At 27.7% G+C, this 16,844-nt stretch overlaps 3 protein-coding genes across 3 annotated transcripts; 1 reads left to right on the top strand and 2 right to left on the bottom strand.

Moving 5' to 3' along the window:
* Positions 1-1,661: 1,661 nt before the first annotated feature.
* Positions 1,662-3,824, bottom strand: LOC132920853 (uncharacterized). Its single transcript, XM_060983569.1, has 2 exons — positions 3,229-3,824; positions 1,662-2,492 (listed from the first exon to the last, which is right to left on the bottom strand). The coding sequence occupies exons 1-2, from the start codon at positions 3,350-3,352 to the stop codon at positions 2,062-2,064; spliced, it is 555 nt and encodes a 184-aa protein (XP_060839552.1). The 5' UTR covers positions 3,353-3,824; the 3' UTR covers positions 1,662-2,061.
* Positions 3,825-9,494: 5,670 nt separating this feature from the next.
* Positions 9,495-12,230, top strand: LOC132921190 (uncharacterized). The gene is made up of 2 exons (XM_060984062.1): positions 9,495-9,581; positions 10,358-12,230. Exons 1-2 carry the CDS (start codon positions 9,564-9,566, stop codon positions 11,447-11,449), a joined length of 1,110 nt encoding a protein of 369 aa, XP_060840045.1. The 5' UTR covers positions 9,495-9,563; the 3' UTR covers positions 11,450-12,230.
* Positions 12,221-16,484, bottom strand: LOC132921192 (uncharacterized). The gene is made up of 3 exons (XM_060984063.1): positions 16,325-16,484; positions 16,139-16,229; positions 12,221-13,006 (listed from the first exon to the last, which is right to left on the bottom strand). The coding sequence occupies exons 1-3, from the start codon at positions 16,340-16,342 to the stop codon at positions 12,366-12,368; spliced, it is 750 nt and encodes a 249-aa protein (XP_060840046.1). The 5' UTR covers positions 16,343-16,484; the 3' UTR covers positions 12,221-12,365.
* Positions 16,485-16,844: the final 360 nt, after the last annotated feature.

Raw genomic sequence — 16,844 nt, 5'->3', positions numbered from 1 at the left:
CGTACCATGTTAAACTTCAGTTTCGAGTACCTGTTCCTTTGTTGTTAGAATTAACGGCGTTGAGTTAGTTTATTCAAATAATGTAACATAATATTTATTTATTAAAATTTGAGTAACTCAGAATGACGTATCATGTATAGTACTAATTTAAACTTAACAAACAATATTATATAATGGTTGATATTATGAATTGATTTAGTATTCTCTCATAGATTGTACAACTAGATACCTACTAAATAATAAGTAACATTAGAATTTGTTTTATTTACCTTTATTATTAGTATGGCTATATCTTCTATACGGAATTGACAATGTTTCTATTCAATATATTTAAAAAAAATACAAAACAAAGAACTTAAAACTGATGATAAAATTCACACGTCTGAATTTCATTAAGTACCCTATGAAATAATAACAATATTAACTATTTTTTTTTCAATACATTTCTACTTCCTATACATGACAAAAGTATGTGCATAAAGTGTATGATAGTTCTTATCTATAAAGTACCTATTATCTTCCACGTGCCGTCGACAAACTAAGCCATCAGATGTCTAGTCTCTCGATTATATTTACAGTTTATACGATTATGAATGATACAATATTTAAAAAACTTATATGTTTAAAAGAGAAAAATATTTTCAAGATACATTATTAATATTACGATTTTTTGTGCATATAATGCAGGGGTGGCCAACTTTAATAGACTTGCTATCGACCTCCGAGATTTTCTAGGTTGTCGCGATCGACCAAAAAAAAAAAAAAAAGGTTGTCAATAAAAAAAAAATATGTATATTATATATGCACATGCGTGTTGCACTTCTTTTATATTCGATATTTGTGTATAATCTCGTTTTTCATAGTTATTTATAACATTTTCTAAGTATAATTTTTATAATCGTTGATATAAAGAGATATACAAATTTACAGAAAAAATTAAAAAATTCAAGAAAATACGAAAGGGAGTCGCGATCAGCTCAAATTCATCTCGCGATCGACTGATTGGCCACCCCTGATATAATGTTCTAATTTTCATAAAGTGTATAATATAAATGACCAAATAAAAATAGTTCTGTATTTCTGAACAATGTATTTTTCTCATTAACTCAATGTATTTTGTATTTTCTGCTTATAAGTGTATGAAGTAAAAAAAAAAAATGCAAATAACCCGATATTTATTCAAATTAAAGACATAAAAATAAATAAAAACAATTTTAAGATTAATGATCTTTGATTTATTATAATACAATATATTGAAATAAAGTTTATAAAAAAAAAAAAATGTATATTTGTATACATAAGGTTGAACTATAAAGAACAATTAATTAATTGTATAAGTACAATGTGTATTATTATAAAGAGCTCACAGACCCATCAATAATATGGATAATGATGATAGCCTATAGTGTTAATAGTTAAACAGTTACACGTGTTATATATTTTATGTAGTACTAAAATGTAATAATTTTATAATATATTATTGCAAATAATAATATACATAATACATTTATGTAGTATAATCATTCGTATTTTCAAAATTTAACACATATATTTTATGTTCATTGTACTATTTTCCATATTTACACATTAATATATTAATACAGTACACAGACGAAAATTCCAATATGCGAAATGATTTATCTCCTGTGACCGCATTCCGATTGTTAATGTTATTATTCATATCGTCCCTGCATGTGTTATATTATTTTGCAATGGAATTAATTACAAAAATATTTTTAAACATAATAATATATTATATTTATTGCATGGTGTACAAATATAAGTAGTATAATAATACATAAAGTATCTATTAGTTCCATAAATATAATGAATACTGATTTATACAATAAAGTATTATAGAAAAATACGAATTTATTTTAAGTCTTGTATGTAAATAACGTCGTTTTAAATCGTCATGATGTCTATTATACAATAGATTAAGTACTGATAACATTTAAAAAATGGTCAGATCATATACCTAAAGGCATGTTAACATGATAAATAAATTATTAAATATGTATTATAAATAAATAAATAGTATAATTTACTATTTGACTATAATTATTTGAAAAAATTAAGTGATCCATAATGTAATGGTGCTATATGATCGTATCCGTAATTTCCTCCATAATTCCAAAAATCTCCATCGATACTATTGTACAACTTGGAAAATCCATATCTTGGTTTTCTATACCAGTGTCCATATTTTCCAATATAACCGAGTCCGTATTCAATTCCCGGGAAATCTAAATCTATGTCTAAATCCAAGTCTGTGTCAATATAGAAATCTAAATCAGTATCTAGATCATCATCCAAATCAAAATCTAGATCAAAGTCCAGTGATGGAATGATTAGAGGGGTGTATAAATGATATCCAGCAGCGTATTCAGGTAAAAACAATGGAGATCCGCTACCGGAGTGACTGTAACTGTAACTATAACCTGGACCCTGGGCCGATTGACTGACGTAACTGTATGAATTTCCACCATGATCTACAGTTAAAATATAAATTATTAGGACTTAATTTATTTAATATTCATTTAAGATAACTAATGAACTAAGAGCTTTATACAATAAATTATAACTAACAAGATAACAAGATCAACAAATATTATTACTTCACAAAACTATATTGAGTACAATTTAAAATAATTTCGTCCATATGTTATAAATGTTAATATTATGTAGATACACGTCGAATAAATATAACATTGCACTATATTATGCATTAAGCACTTTTTCAAAGTTCTACAAACTTTATTGCTCACGATTTTTAGAAGATTCAGTTGTTGACATTTTTATCAATAAAAATAATAACGAATAAAAAAATTTAGTCAAGTATGGAAATATTTTCGATACAAAATGTGTAAAATAAATCTAAAACGTTGGTCATTATAATATTGTGTTTTAGGGTTATCTTATTCGGTAGGTATTTTTTTTTCGTTTTATGCTTTAAAGAGGTTTTACCGAGCACTATAAGGGCGTTTATGTAAATTTAATGAATATTCGTCGGGCCATATTTAAGTGGATTATAATTAGTCACACAAGAATAATATTAATTCGTTAGTAAGGGGGTGGAGCATTAACTTAAATCAAACCGCTCTACAACAGATAATGGTGGAAACGAGTTTGTCAACGATTTTTTGCTCAGGATAAACGTGCATACGTGTGAATAATAACATTAATACATTGAAAAAAAAAAAATGTTTAGAAATACTTAAAACTCACGTGAAGAACTGCTGCTGTAACTAGATTCCGATTTATGGCTGGACTGCTGGTTGGAGGAGTGGACGAATGCGGTTGACGCACTTGATCCGACGATCAGGAGAGCTGCGATCCGTTGGAACATCATTGCGGTGACTCGAGAGTGACTTGATTGAAATCCTCCGGATCAACGGATATTTATCCGACACCTAGACCGGAAGTGCCCTCGACACGGGCTCGGTGAAAACGCGCCCAAGGTCGTGGCTTAGCATAGCTGAGTGTATTTGTTATTGTTGCCGTACGATCATCCCAATGCCGTTCGATGCGTCCGAAACGGTTCGTTGGCCAATTCGATTGATCGTTCGCGTTCATCCGAATAAGGTTTTCAAGACTCACACAAATGTACGATAACAGCATGTTTTCATCGTCGTTGTCGTTATCTTTGTATCGTCGCGATTTCAACGTAAACCGGAACACATTTTCCGGATTGCTTTTGCTTCACGAGACTGCCGTTTAATTTGTCTTTGTTACCTATTTATACGCTGGTAGTGGCGCCAACCAGATGAATCTAAAACGATACCATAGCCATCTAATCTCAAGTCAAGTTTATGATTGTCATTTAAATACAAATATTTCACATGTAAGTACAATGTTATATTATTTCGATGTAATTGTTAATAATATACTATATAGAAGAATCTTATTGTTGTACAATATCTCCACTGGAAAAAATTGGGACGGAAGTTGTTTTTTATTTTATATTTTGTTAAATTAACTCGATGCCAATCTAAATATTTTAAGACTGATCGCCGAAATTAAATAAAATGTTTTATTAGTATATTCAAGAACAAATAAAGATTATTTTTAATTCACTTTCCGATTTTCCTAAATTGAGTTTTATACTTTATTATACAATTTGTTCTTTATCATATATTCATATTTGACATAATGTCAAACTGTTGTTAAACAAACTTAATAACTATAATATATTATTGTGTAATTATATAATTTTTGTTTAATAGTTTATTTGTTGTTTTCACATTTTCGATATAAACGAAAAAGAAAAATATTAAATGTCAAAAATATATGATATAAATGAAAATAACATTTTTGTATTTCCTTATTATTATGTTCATGAATTCTTCACAATATAATTTTATAATATATTTTTCTAAACTCATTGAATTTTATATAAATTTGAGGTTGAAGCAATGTTGTGTGTTTATTTTAAATCTAAAAACTAGAATTTTAAATAGGTATTTTGAATTTCTTCATAAATACTTGATATTAGTAACTACAATATTATATCACATATTATACCTTTAAAAAATATTAAACTGCTTGTAAATTATGGGGCCACCACACAAACATTTGCTTTCTCTGTTTATCTCGCACATAATATAGGAAAAAGATATTCTGTATTTTTACGATTACGATTCTCTGGTTCAGTTTAGCGAAAAGGCACCAAAATATATTTTATAAAGAAGAATATTTCCTGTACATTTACCAGATAGATTTTTAATATTTTCATTTTTGAATAAGTTATCGGTGGTTAAAAATAATCGAAGTTAATTTAAATTAAAACATGCTTAAATTTATAAAAAAAAATTAACAGAGGAAACAAATATTGGTGTGGCGGCCCCTTAAATAGCTAATTTTTTTTATGTATAATAAGGTAATAATAATTAAAATTTTATAAATAATGCTACAATATATCTAGTTGAATCTCACAAATATTTAACTACTACTCGTATTTCACATTTTTTTTTTTTCTAAGTTTAAGTATGTATAGTGGTATAGGTTATATAATAATTTACAGTTTATGTTTACCTCCCATGTAATATATAAATGTATTATAACATTTATAAATAATATAAAGGATGGTAATTTAATTTAATTAATAATGTGACATATTTGATTAATTCACAAGGTATACAATTTTGGAAAAATAAAAACGTTTTGTTTATGTAAATAGTTTTTAAACCCAAAATGGTTATATAAGTTGATATAATAGTATTATTTATAATGTACACTATACAGCTTAATTTAAATATTCAAATCCAGGAACACTTAGCCCAATTTGTGGTGATTAAAATACCATGTTAGAGTAGATTAAAATATTGTTTTCAATGTATAATGAAATAATACAATCTTGTATTAAGACAAAAATGTATTCTTTGAAATAAATGTTCAGAAAAAAAATATTTCTGAGGAAATTAATCAGTATTTAAAGTATTAAATTCTGAGTATGTACTAGTTTTACAAAGATAATATATATATATATATTTTTAAATTGATCTTTATTTTCTTTAACGGTGTGGCCATTAGTTAATATGATGAAAAAAAATAACAAATGTATTGTGAAGAAAATAAAATTATATATTTGAAGTTTATATGGTTATATAGATATAAATCCAACAGACTGATACTATAAAAAATCTGAATCCTTTAAATCACATCATTTTTAATTAACTAATAATTTTTAATTTTATATTCTAAACGGATAAATGTATTGATTTTACAATGATAATATTTTTTTTTTATCTGTCACCACCTAATTTTATTTTTAAGACTAAAACAGTAAATTGTATTACCTATAACCTATTTTACTCACATTATATTAAATATCAAATATCAAATTATATTTGTTTGTTTTTTTGATTAAATATTTTTTAAACAATTTATACAAAATATAATATTTATGCCATTAATTATATTTAGTATGGACAAAAATACTTTATTTTTTTAAGTATCTAGTATTAGTAAGTATTACCTAATAATATCTATGATTTGATTTCTCGAAATAGGTATATATTATTACTTAAAAATATTGAAAAAAATATTATGTCCATGGAATCAACTGAATGTAAAAGATATGTCTTGAAAATTATTTGATAAAATAAAAATAATGTATAGTATAGTAACGTCAACATTTAATTCTACTTTGTTACAAGTTCAAAACATACGAATGAAACTCTTTCTATAATAGATTCTGAGTGAAGAGATGAGTGTTTGGATTTTATAATGTCGTGTGTACATTTTATTTATTTTTATTTATTGTCTGTACACAAATTTTACCATAGAACAAGTATTTCAATAGCTTTAGCTTAAAGTGTGGTCACTGGCACAAACTTTGAATTTAGAATATTTTTTTATTTTATTTACTGAAAAGATTTATAATTTATTTTTAGTTGTTACACAATATATCTCATTAATTTTTCTTACTAGAATAAAATAAAAAAAAAGTTATAGACTCATCCATTTTTTATGAGCGTTAAGTAAGTTCAAACTTAGACAATATTATATACTCAAAGGTTTATACCATATATTATATTAAAGATTTGTATAACCTACCAAATGACTAAAAATCAATTGCTATTTGTTACAAAAATATTTCATAAAATATCCTTAGAAATACTGACTGACAAACAATCTCTGTACAGTAAAGTTTTTGTTGTACGTATACAATGATGTATATCGTTGAATTAAAATTTAACATCATCCATTCCAGTGGCTTACTCAATAAAATGATACACTCGACACTTATTGTATACAGCATAGCGACTTTCCTGGTTTTTCAAAATTATTATTGAAAGTGTCATAATAATATACACCTTATTATGTATCTTTTAGCTTTAGCATTGGTTAATCTAAAATTACTGTATTTTAGCGTCGATGATAGTTTGCAACTGGAGACAATTTCTTTATTAAAAACACAAAAATTTAGCCTTAATATTAAAAAAGTAATTAATATATTAATTGTTAAATTCTATTTACTTATATAATAAATAATAAAATGAAATACATACTATACATTTAAATTTTTTTCCGTTTAAAAAAAAATGCAATCAATACTAAAAAACCTAAGATTGTAGTTTAACCTTTAACGAATCCAATTTTAAATCCCTTTACATTACTAATAAACATTAACATTACTATTTATAAAATAAAAATATAAAATTCAATATATTGTGTTTTGTAAGTTACGTTATAATATAAATATTATTGTACTAACTAATTGAATATAGTAACTATATATGCTTATAAAGACAAAATGTCATATATATATATATATATATATATTTTTATATACTGAACGAAATAGTAAAAGTTAATTTACACTGGGTTTAATAATTTAATAGAAAAGTAATAATTTTAATTAGTTTTTTTTTTAATCTTTACGAAATACCTACATTTATTTTTCGTAGAAAAGTACTTACGATAATATTGATTAAATATCGTTAGAAAAATATTGTGAATTGATTTTTTTTCAATTCCTAGCCGGAATCCAAATAAATTACGTGTGTAAAACATTCCGATCACATGGACGTGAATACCACTCTAACCCTATCCTAAACCAATGCACAATTATGTTAAACCGCAAATTTCTTTGGGTTAGCTAATAATAATAAATCACCACAAATGTTAATGAGATTGGTGTTGTAAATAATTTAAAAAGTCTTTCACCCAGTTCTATTATTCTTATGAAATAAAATCTATTTTGAAAGGATTTTAAATCCACGAATAATTATTATTCTCAATAAAGTGTTAAAAATAGATTATATTCGTGTATATAAATACCTATTTAAGCCTACTAAAATTATAAGCCAAATTATTTCCACAATTTTACTATCATTATTAATTATTTCGATTCTATATACCTACTCAGTTATAGTATGTATACATTGTATATTCACCATAGAATAAATACAGCCATAAATATAAATATGAGACAATTGTTTGTGTTATAATATTTTAATAAATTAATTATATAAATGTAGCTGCAAGTAAACGAGAATTTAAAAAATAAACTAAATCAATGACAAAACATTTTCAACTTAATTAATCAATATTTTAATAAATAGTAAATATTTGTGTTTATATTATATTTTATCATAAGAAATTATGTTTCTATTATTTAAAGTTTTAAATATAAACTGGGACCTAGGACCAGTTATCTAAAATCAAAAATTGCTCAATTTATATTGATTATTTATACATTACTATATATTATATAGTATATAACATACATTAAAATATTATTACAAATATTAGAACCTCTACCTATGCATGTAAACACATTACAATATTGAAATTTAAAACATATGAATCAATTAATTTACTATTTCGTACCTTAAAATTTAATATATAATGTAAAATAGGTAATAGTTATGTAGTATTTGTATAATTAACGTTGTTATACAATCAAAAAAAAAAAAACTAAGCTTATCAATATATATATATATCATAATATATATAATACGAATACGTCGTATTTTAAATAATATATTTATGAATATATAAAAATATGTTTTATATAATTATTATATTATTTGTACACCAAAAAAAAAGTTTATAGGTTTTTTATTGTGTGGGGGTGATCTTATATTTATGCATTAAAATAAGTTAAATTACAAAAGTTTCTTCGTAATAACTTTCGATCGTATAAAAATTGTTTTTTTTTTGTTTTGTTCAAGTCGTATGCATTTATGGTAAAAAAACGTTTTAGAAGTTTAAAGTTTTCTAGCTTTTATTCACTTTTGTATGTATATTTTACAATTGTATCGAGTACTCTATATTCATAAGTATGTTTTAAGAAAGGGTGGTATTATTCATTGTGTAAATGGATTCGATAAGAAAAAAAACCATACGTATACAAATACATAAAGTGTGTTTGCCCGACATTCATGTCATTTATGACGTCACTATAAAATAATGTAGTTAAAACTCAACATTTTTGTTTCCATTAAAACATCCATTTGTACACACCATTAATTGATATTCTCCAATAACTAACGGCTGTACTGTATCGATTTCAGTTTTCTTTAAAGACTCTCGTTTTCACAGTTAACCGGGCACATAACCCAAGTGAATATTCACTATTGACCGTGACCTGAAAATAGGTAACCACCATCATTCGGTAAATGATTCTCCACCATCCACGTGCCCTTATTTTCACACCATCGTCCAGTGAACGATTTCACAACTTCCTGTAATTAAAACGATCGCCATTTCGTTCCGATTACCAGTGCTACTGGGTTACATCACTTGCTATTGATTTTTTTTTTCCGGTACAAGAATAAAAGCAACCAAAACGTCGTAGTCACGATACCGAGCGACCGATAACGTGACATAATATTGGGAAATCCGTGTGTAAAAACAAACCAAAACCAAAAACCAAAACTTTGTACAATTAGTGTGACACGGTTCATTTCATGCGGTGGAGGTGGAATATAGTGTGCATATGTTGAGGATTTATTTGTTGATCAAAATGACAGTTTACAAACGGTGTTTGTGTCAAAAGCATCATGTGCATCCTAATCAGAATCGAATTTTCGTCATGAATACCCCGTATAACGATGGATACAAAACTATTGGTAAGTACAAATAAGAATATATTTTAGAAATTATAAGAAACTAAGAATTATATCATTATGATATTGATTAATTAATTATTTTCAAAATGCATTTCTTAAATAGGTACTTATATCAGTTTTATAAAACTATGATCAACTAACGTAAAATACACACAATGTTAATTTTATTTAAAAAATGTATTACTGACGACATTGTGTTATTATTATTATTACTAATAATAAATTCAAATGTGTACAGCTTCTCTATGGCTTTGATTTTATACAGGATTTTTCATACGCTTTTACGTTTTAAATAATTACTTACCCAGTTTTAATTCTATAAATTTAAGTAAGGATAAAATGTTGGTTTATTTATTTTATAAAATTGATTTGGAGATTTTTATTACAGTCTAATCATTCACCCAATTTAATTTTAACAATTATACATAATTATGTAGTATAAAAAGTGATCCATTTAACGTCGTATACTTGTTTTTTTAGTTAATTTTTATTAGCTTATGATTTGATATAGTTGAACATTTTTCTTTGAAAAAAGTAATCCATACCTAACATTATACATATTAAATACTTAACTATTAATTTCTAAATTGAGAAACTTATGCAATTATTCTATTTTTAATCCCTCAATATTTGTAAAGAATTATAATTTGTTTTTCAACAACATGGAATAACACTTATTTTGTTATAATCGTTGTGTGATTATTCGGTTTACTCTTTAGTGTTTACTTACTTATTAGATATATCTATCATAAATATCTCGTTGACATATTTTACAGTTGGCTTTATTCTGGTTATCAGCACTAGCGTGCGGCCGAAGATTAAACGACGAGTACAATAAACAAAACAGTACAAACAGGAATTTGCATACAAAATCAATTGACTCTCAAGAGGATCCCAGCTCTCGAAGTTATGGACTTCAAGGGCCAGAAATAGATTCTCCAGATGAATTTATATCTGAGGTACCTGACACATGGATGCCTACAGATTCGTCAAATCCAATGGCTAAACAAATTCATGATCCTGACATTGTTGATTACGGAGAACCAGAAAACCCAGAACAGCTAAATGAACCGGATGAAATGGATTCATTGGAAAGACTTAATGAACCCGAAAAAAATATTGATTCTAAAGATGATACTAAAGATTACGAGCAAGTAAAAAAAGTAAAAGAGGTGTCGTCATTTATCTCGTTGAAACCAAAAGAACGTAATAAATCACTAGATCCAATAAGTGATCAACAAGGTCGTCCTCCTATGAGAATCATACGACCCATGAGAGATTTAAGTATAATTGTCAGAAATCGGCATCATCCTATATTAATAGCCCGTCAAGTACCTGTCCATTGGATACCTCGCAACCATCGCCACCCACATAAACCACCATATCCACATAAGCCACTGCTTCCACATAAACCACCACATCCACACAAGCCACCACATCCACACAAGCCACTGTATCCACATAAACCTCACAAACCTTCGATGCCAAAACACAAACCATGTAAGCCATGTGATCCCAAAGTTCACAAAAAACACAAACCAAAAAAACCAAAAAAAAAACATAAAAAAGAACACTGTCACCACCCCACTCCGAAGAAACCTCATCATAAACGATTATTATATTATGCCCCTGTGCCTACCGCCATGAACTATTATTACGGGCCACACATTCCGGTTAAATTGATTAAACCAAATAGTAATTATGCGGTGTCAGAAAGTGTAGAACATGAAGATGAAATCGGAACCGAAAAACCGTTTCACCAAGAAGTTGAAGAAGATGTAGAAGAGCATAGATTAGCAGAAATGAGTGAACCTTTTGACGAAGAGGTCACCGATGAAAGCAAAATAAAATCATTTGAGAAACTTTAAAGAGTAAAATGTTATAACTTTTTATATACGATAAAAATTAATCAAATTTGCAATCAAAGTTTAAACCAGAGTTAATGAAGTACGTATATAATATATATATAATATATTATCTATGATATTTTGGTAGAAAAAAATCTTATTTAATCATCGGCAATACTTGAGCTTTAAACATACTTTATAGAATACATATTATAGGCAGAATAATTATATTCAGTGTAATTTCATAATGTATCTTAAAAGGATTTGAACATTTTTCTATTATAGTTTGCAAAATTAGATTAAATTATTTTTTTTTATGCATCACATCTGTGGTTTGTTCAGACTCAAATACTTTTTATCTCGTCAAAACGCGTACCCAAAATATAAAGCCCGTTTGTCGATAACTCTAAACCTTATATTCATCTATTCGCCTATAATAATAATAGACTGCTACTACGCAAAAGCTTATCACGTCGGCATAACGATTAGTAGTTATACAATTTATTTTACGAGTCTAGTTAAAACTCGTATTATTGGGTTACGCATTACTTATTATTCAAAGGTGCTGCATCTTGAGGACAATCGTCATAACACTATTGTATATTACTATAATGTTAAAAGGTTTTATATTTGTAAAAAAAAAAAAAATAATAATTACATGGAATTTGAAACGAACAGCGACTGCATTCGGTTTTGCTCCGTTAGTGATGTATTTATTTTTTTCAAGTGCATAATATTAATAGTAACAATAATATCATCATGGCATGGTTTTACGTAATATATAATAATATGTAATTGTGTATTACGTTTATTTGTTCATTTCCATTTCCTAATACTAAATCACAATAATTATAATATATATACCATTACGTGTACGAGTGATCACGTGACATTATTGTAACAATATTCGTGGCGTTTTCGACGTGTTTGTTTGGATTTACGGTTTTTTGGGCGGTTCGACTGGAGCGGCGGGGGCGGCCGGGGTCGGCTTGTTGATTTCGGTCGGATAGTACGTTCCTTGCGTGTGATAGAACGGATGCGGCACCGGCGGGTTGACGGGCTGAGCGCCGGCGCTCGGGTAAGCGGGCGCCTGGCGGACCACCTGGTTGAAGTTGTACGCGTTGTAATTGTTGTTGTTGTAGCCGAACGGAATCTGTTGGCGGCCGTACGCGTTCTGGTAACCGAAGTACGGGTACTGTTGCTGGTAAGCGCCGTACTGCAGCTGGTTAACGTTGTACGGGTACTGCTGGTGAACGTTGTACGGGTACTGCTGGTTAACGTTGTACGGATACTGCTGGTTAACGTTGTACGGATACTGCTGGTTAACGTTGTACGGATACTGCTGGAAGCCGCCGCTGTAAGGGTAGTTGTTGTACTGGTTGTAGCCGGTCGTGGCCGCGTCGCCGTTGTACGGATACCCTCCGACACGCTGGTGCGGTTGTTGTTGGTAGTACTGCAGCTGGTTGTACGCCGAATACGCCGCCGGTTGATAGCTGTTGTACGGCACTTGTTGATAGTTGTTGTTGTTGTTGTTGTAAACGTGGGCCGGATGGACCGTAGCTAAATACTTGTTCGCGTCTGTGAAGCAAAAAAAAAACAAAAATACACATAATAATATATCGTCGTGTTCCGAGACTTCAAGCGGCTGTTTCCCGTTTGTACTACGTCGACAGTCGTTAAACCGCGTACGATCGCTGTGATTTTTAAGGGCATCTGGCACGTCGTCCGTTTAGAATGTATATACAGTAATATAATATAATATAATATAAGCATCCGAAATTCCGAACGGAGCGCGTTTAACCTTTAACGTCTAAAACGCAAAAGTTATAACTTTTTGACAACACCAATTTAAATATTTTAATATAAATAGGCAATAAATGTGTATAGCATTTATATATATAAGTTTCCGTATATTTAAATTCGATTGCTCGATAAACGCGTTTGGTTAAAAAGTAACAAGACGTGTAGATGAGGTACTTATATATATATATTATTATATATATACATAGAGAGAGAGAGATTTTGTTTTTGCGTTTCAGAGTGAATTCAAATTTACAACTCAACGATGCTCTATCGATTTCATAGCGTATAAAATTAATCTCGGGTAAAACAGTTAAGTTTTTTTTCTTATTTTAGCGCAATGCAGTTGTGCATCACGCGCGATATTATTATTTAACCACACGGTTCGATCAGTGATCCCTCAGATGCCGTCATAGTCGATTTCTACTATTTAACTGGTAATATTAATTATCATTAAACAGTCATGGTCTGATCGATCTATTTTTTTTTTTTTTTTTTGAAACTTGAGCGCCTGTAACACATCTCACCACGCGTTACGCTATTACAGGCTCGAACGCCGACCGACGTTATTCTATTAAACTGCGTACCGTTCTATATCGGCGCAATCGTTAACGTAGACGATAAAACGAATTTCCGCAATGTTATTTTATTGTATTATAAAAATTGAGAGAGAAGTATATTGGATTCAATATAGTTTTCGCCACACGTGCAATTTTATATTGTCAGAAGAGAGTAACGATTATATTAGGACTTAGACGAAACGAAATAACCAAAAGACTTCCACAATCGAACCAAAGCCAACGAGTGTTTATAATTTTATTTGCATGAAATTAGTAAATAAGACGTCGCAAAACCTTAGTAGGTATCAATTGGTTTTGCCAAAACAGTATTGGTGGAAGAGGGCTCAGTAAAATTCGGTACTCTAGTACGACAATTATGCAATAAAAAATTATTTTCGTCCTACTGACAAAAACTTTCTAAGCGTATAAGCGTCTTATTCCATTTTTTTAATATTAACTGTTAGTAATGCCCATAAATTGTTATTTTTAATATTTATTATTTATATATTAAAAGAAATTAACAATGGATTGGGACAATCGCACCTCTAAAAACTACCGTTTTCAAACCTTACAACATAAATACGTACATTTATTTATGCATCGTTTATACAGTATAATATTTACTATCTATTAAAGTTTATCGGAAATTCATCGGAAATAATATGTTTGCTAAATATTTGAAATATTTCTCAAATTATGTTTTTGACTATACACATTTTTAAAAACCAAAATGAAGCCAATTTCCTGGAATTACCAGTTCATTGTATTGACATATTATAGACTATGCGTCTATGCCACTAGGTAAGTTTGTATCTTAAATAAAATTAACCTAAAAATCACTTAGATTATAATAAATAGTCAGATATAGTCAGTAGGTGTAAATAACAATAATAATACATAGCAAAGGAAATTTTATATGATTAAATTAACCTGATTTTCATGTTTTAATCAATATTAATAATAATTTCACTTTATGATTAAATAATTATTAAAAATTTTAAATATCTTTAGTAAAATCATGTAGTATTCACATACCTACATATGTAATGATAATTTATTATTTGTTTTAAAGATTTATGGATACAATGAGTATATTTCTAATTAAATTACAAACGACCAGAAAATGAAACATAAATAAATCTGGTTTCGTACGGTTTCACGGTTTCATATAATTATTTATTTATTTATATGAATTGTATTAAATATTATATATACATATATCACTAGCAAGTATAGGTAGGTAGGTGCAATGTATATATTACATAATCATGTAAAATTAGTTTATTCGCGTTATTAAGGTAAGTGTTTAATGGTAAAGTTTATAATATTTAGGTATATAAGAATTGTTTTATTATTTTTAATTATAAATAAAAATATAACGTATTATGTTTTTGGTATTATTACTGAAAATAATCCTTTTAATTATATTAAATATTTACAATGCATTAATGTCGTCATTATTATAAATGTATTAATATAAAAAAAAAATACTATTATTAGATCGTTTATGTGGTAGATATAAGATTTAATTTAAATTTAATTTCTAATATTATATAGATTTAGACATTTATCAAAGGTTATGTTATTTTTTAATTAAAATAAAAAAATATTTAATTTTAATTTTTACCCTCATTATGAGTTCTTTGTTTCATCTCATCATTATTCTCTATACACACCCATACAGGCCATCCAAGTTTAATATACTTCACTACCCGTTTTTTTCAAGTTCAACTGTATTTGAATACGAAATGGCAATTATAAATTCAGCTTTTAAAATATTCACATATCTAAACTAGTTCTATAAATTGCTCGTTTCAAATATTTATAAGACTCAAATAATTTATTTTTTATTTTATTTTTCAGTTAAAATAAGCTAAGCAAATACTATAAACATTATAATAATTGTGACTCTCTGATGCTGTAATAATTCTCTAAGTTATGCAAAAAATATAAATAAAAAAAAGTTACTGGTAGAAATATAATCATACAATGAAACTATATGTATATAATATACTTAATATCTTTATAGTCACGATGAGTTTATAATAAACTATATCGTCCGTAGCCTTAAAATTATAATTAACCTAAAACTATTTTATCAAATATATTTTCAGTAAACCAAGTGTAGGTATAACAACTATATAATGATCTTTATTATTTTCCTAATTTCATAAGTTTGGTTTTTCTACACGAAAAGACACGATCAGATTAATCCTATACTTATAATAGTATAATCCTACACATTACCATAATATACATTGTACATATTAAGTTTGAAAGATTTGAATATAGTACCTGTGTTGTTTCACATACATTAATTTATTTTACAATATTACAGTGGAATGTTTACCTGTGATTTGCCCATAAGGATTGTAAATAGCTTCCTTTTTACTTCTAGAGTCATCGGCTATGACTACAGTTACAAATAATGCCAAAGCTACCTAAAAAAAAATTATTAAAAAAATAAAGTATTTTAACAGTGTATAGAAAGATTATGAACGATTTTAGGAAACCGTTCGTCCAAAAAGACACTCACGTAAAGTGAAGACTTCATGATTAAGGATTTCTTGTATAGTGAAGTTGATGTACAGACCGATTGTAAACCGTAACTACTAACTTTAGTGTGACTTCGGTCTTATATAGATAATGCAGTTATTATTGCTATATAGATGATTTTAAACGAAGTAGGGAACCGCTCATGTATTATTATGGATAATTTATATCCAAGTCTAAGTAATATTACCAGTCCCGGATATTTTCAAGGTTTTTTGGCTCTCGGGGCTATTCGTATGATCTTCTCCGTACATTGCATTCAGCAAAAATTGACAGCAGTAACTAACATTCATAAATACGGGAAGCGCAAAGAGAGCAATAAGTAATAACTAACTTATACTTACGAATAAAATATGAAACGTGCAGTTTTGTTCAAAATGAATTAAAAATTAAATAAATTAGAATTATATATACAAAGACCTAAAATAATAATGTACGTGCTTTAAATATGTGTATAATTTTTAATTAAATTCCTGAAGTTTAATCAATTGCTAGATACAATT

This window comes from Rhopalosiphum padi, chromosome 2 (assembly GCF_020882245.1).
Source record: "Rhopalosiphum padi isolate XX-2018 chromosome 2, ASM2088224v1, whole genome shotgun sequence".
NCBI lineage: Eukaryota > Metazoa > Arthropoda > Insecta > Hemiptera > Aphididae > Rhopalosiphum > Rhopalosiphum padi.
Note: the sequence above shows the minus strand (reverse complement) of the source record. Positions and strands in the feature narration are given on the sequence as shown.

Bases quoted from the DNA above. Each gene is read 5' to 3' on its own strand.
- LOC132920853 (XM_060983569.1), bottom strand. From the start codon at position 3,352: ATGATGTTCCAACGGATCGCAGCTCTCCTGATCGTCGGATCAAGTGCG. The intron at 2,493-3,228 runs GTGAGTTTTAAG...TTTTAACTGTAG, and splicing joins TTACAGCAGCAGTTCTTCAC to ATCATGGTGGAAATTCATAC.
- LOC132921192 (XM_060984063.1), bottom strand. The intron at 13,007-16,138 runs GTAAACATTCCA...TTTGCTTCACAG, and splicing joins TCCTTATGGGCAAATCACAG to ACGCGAACAAGTATTTAGCT.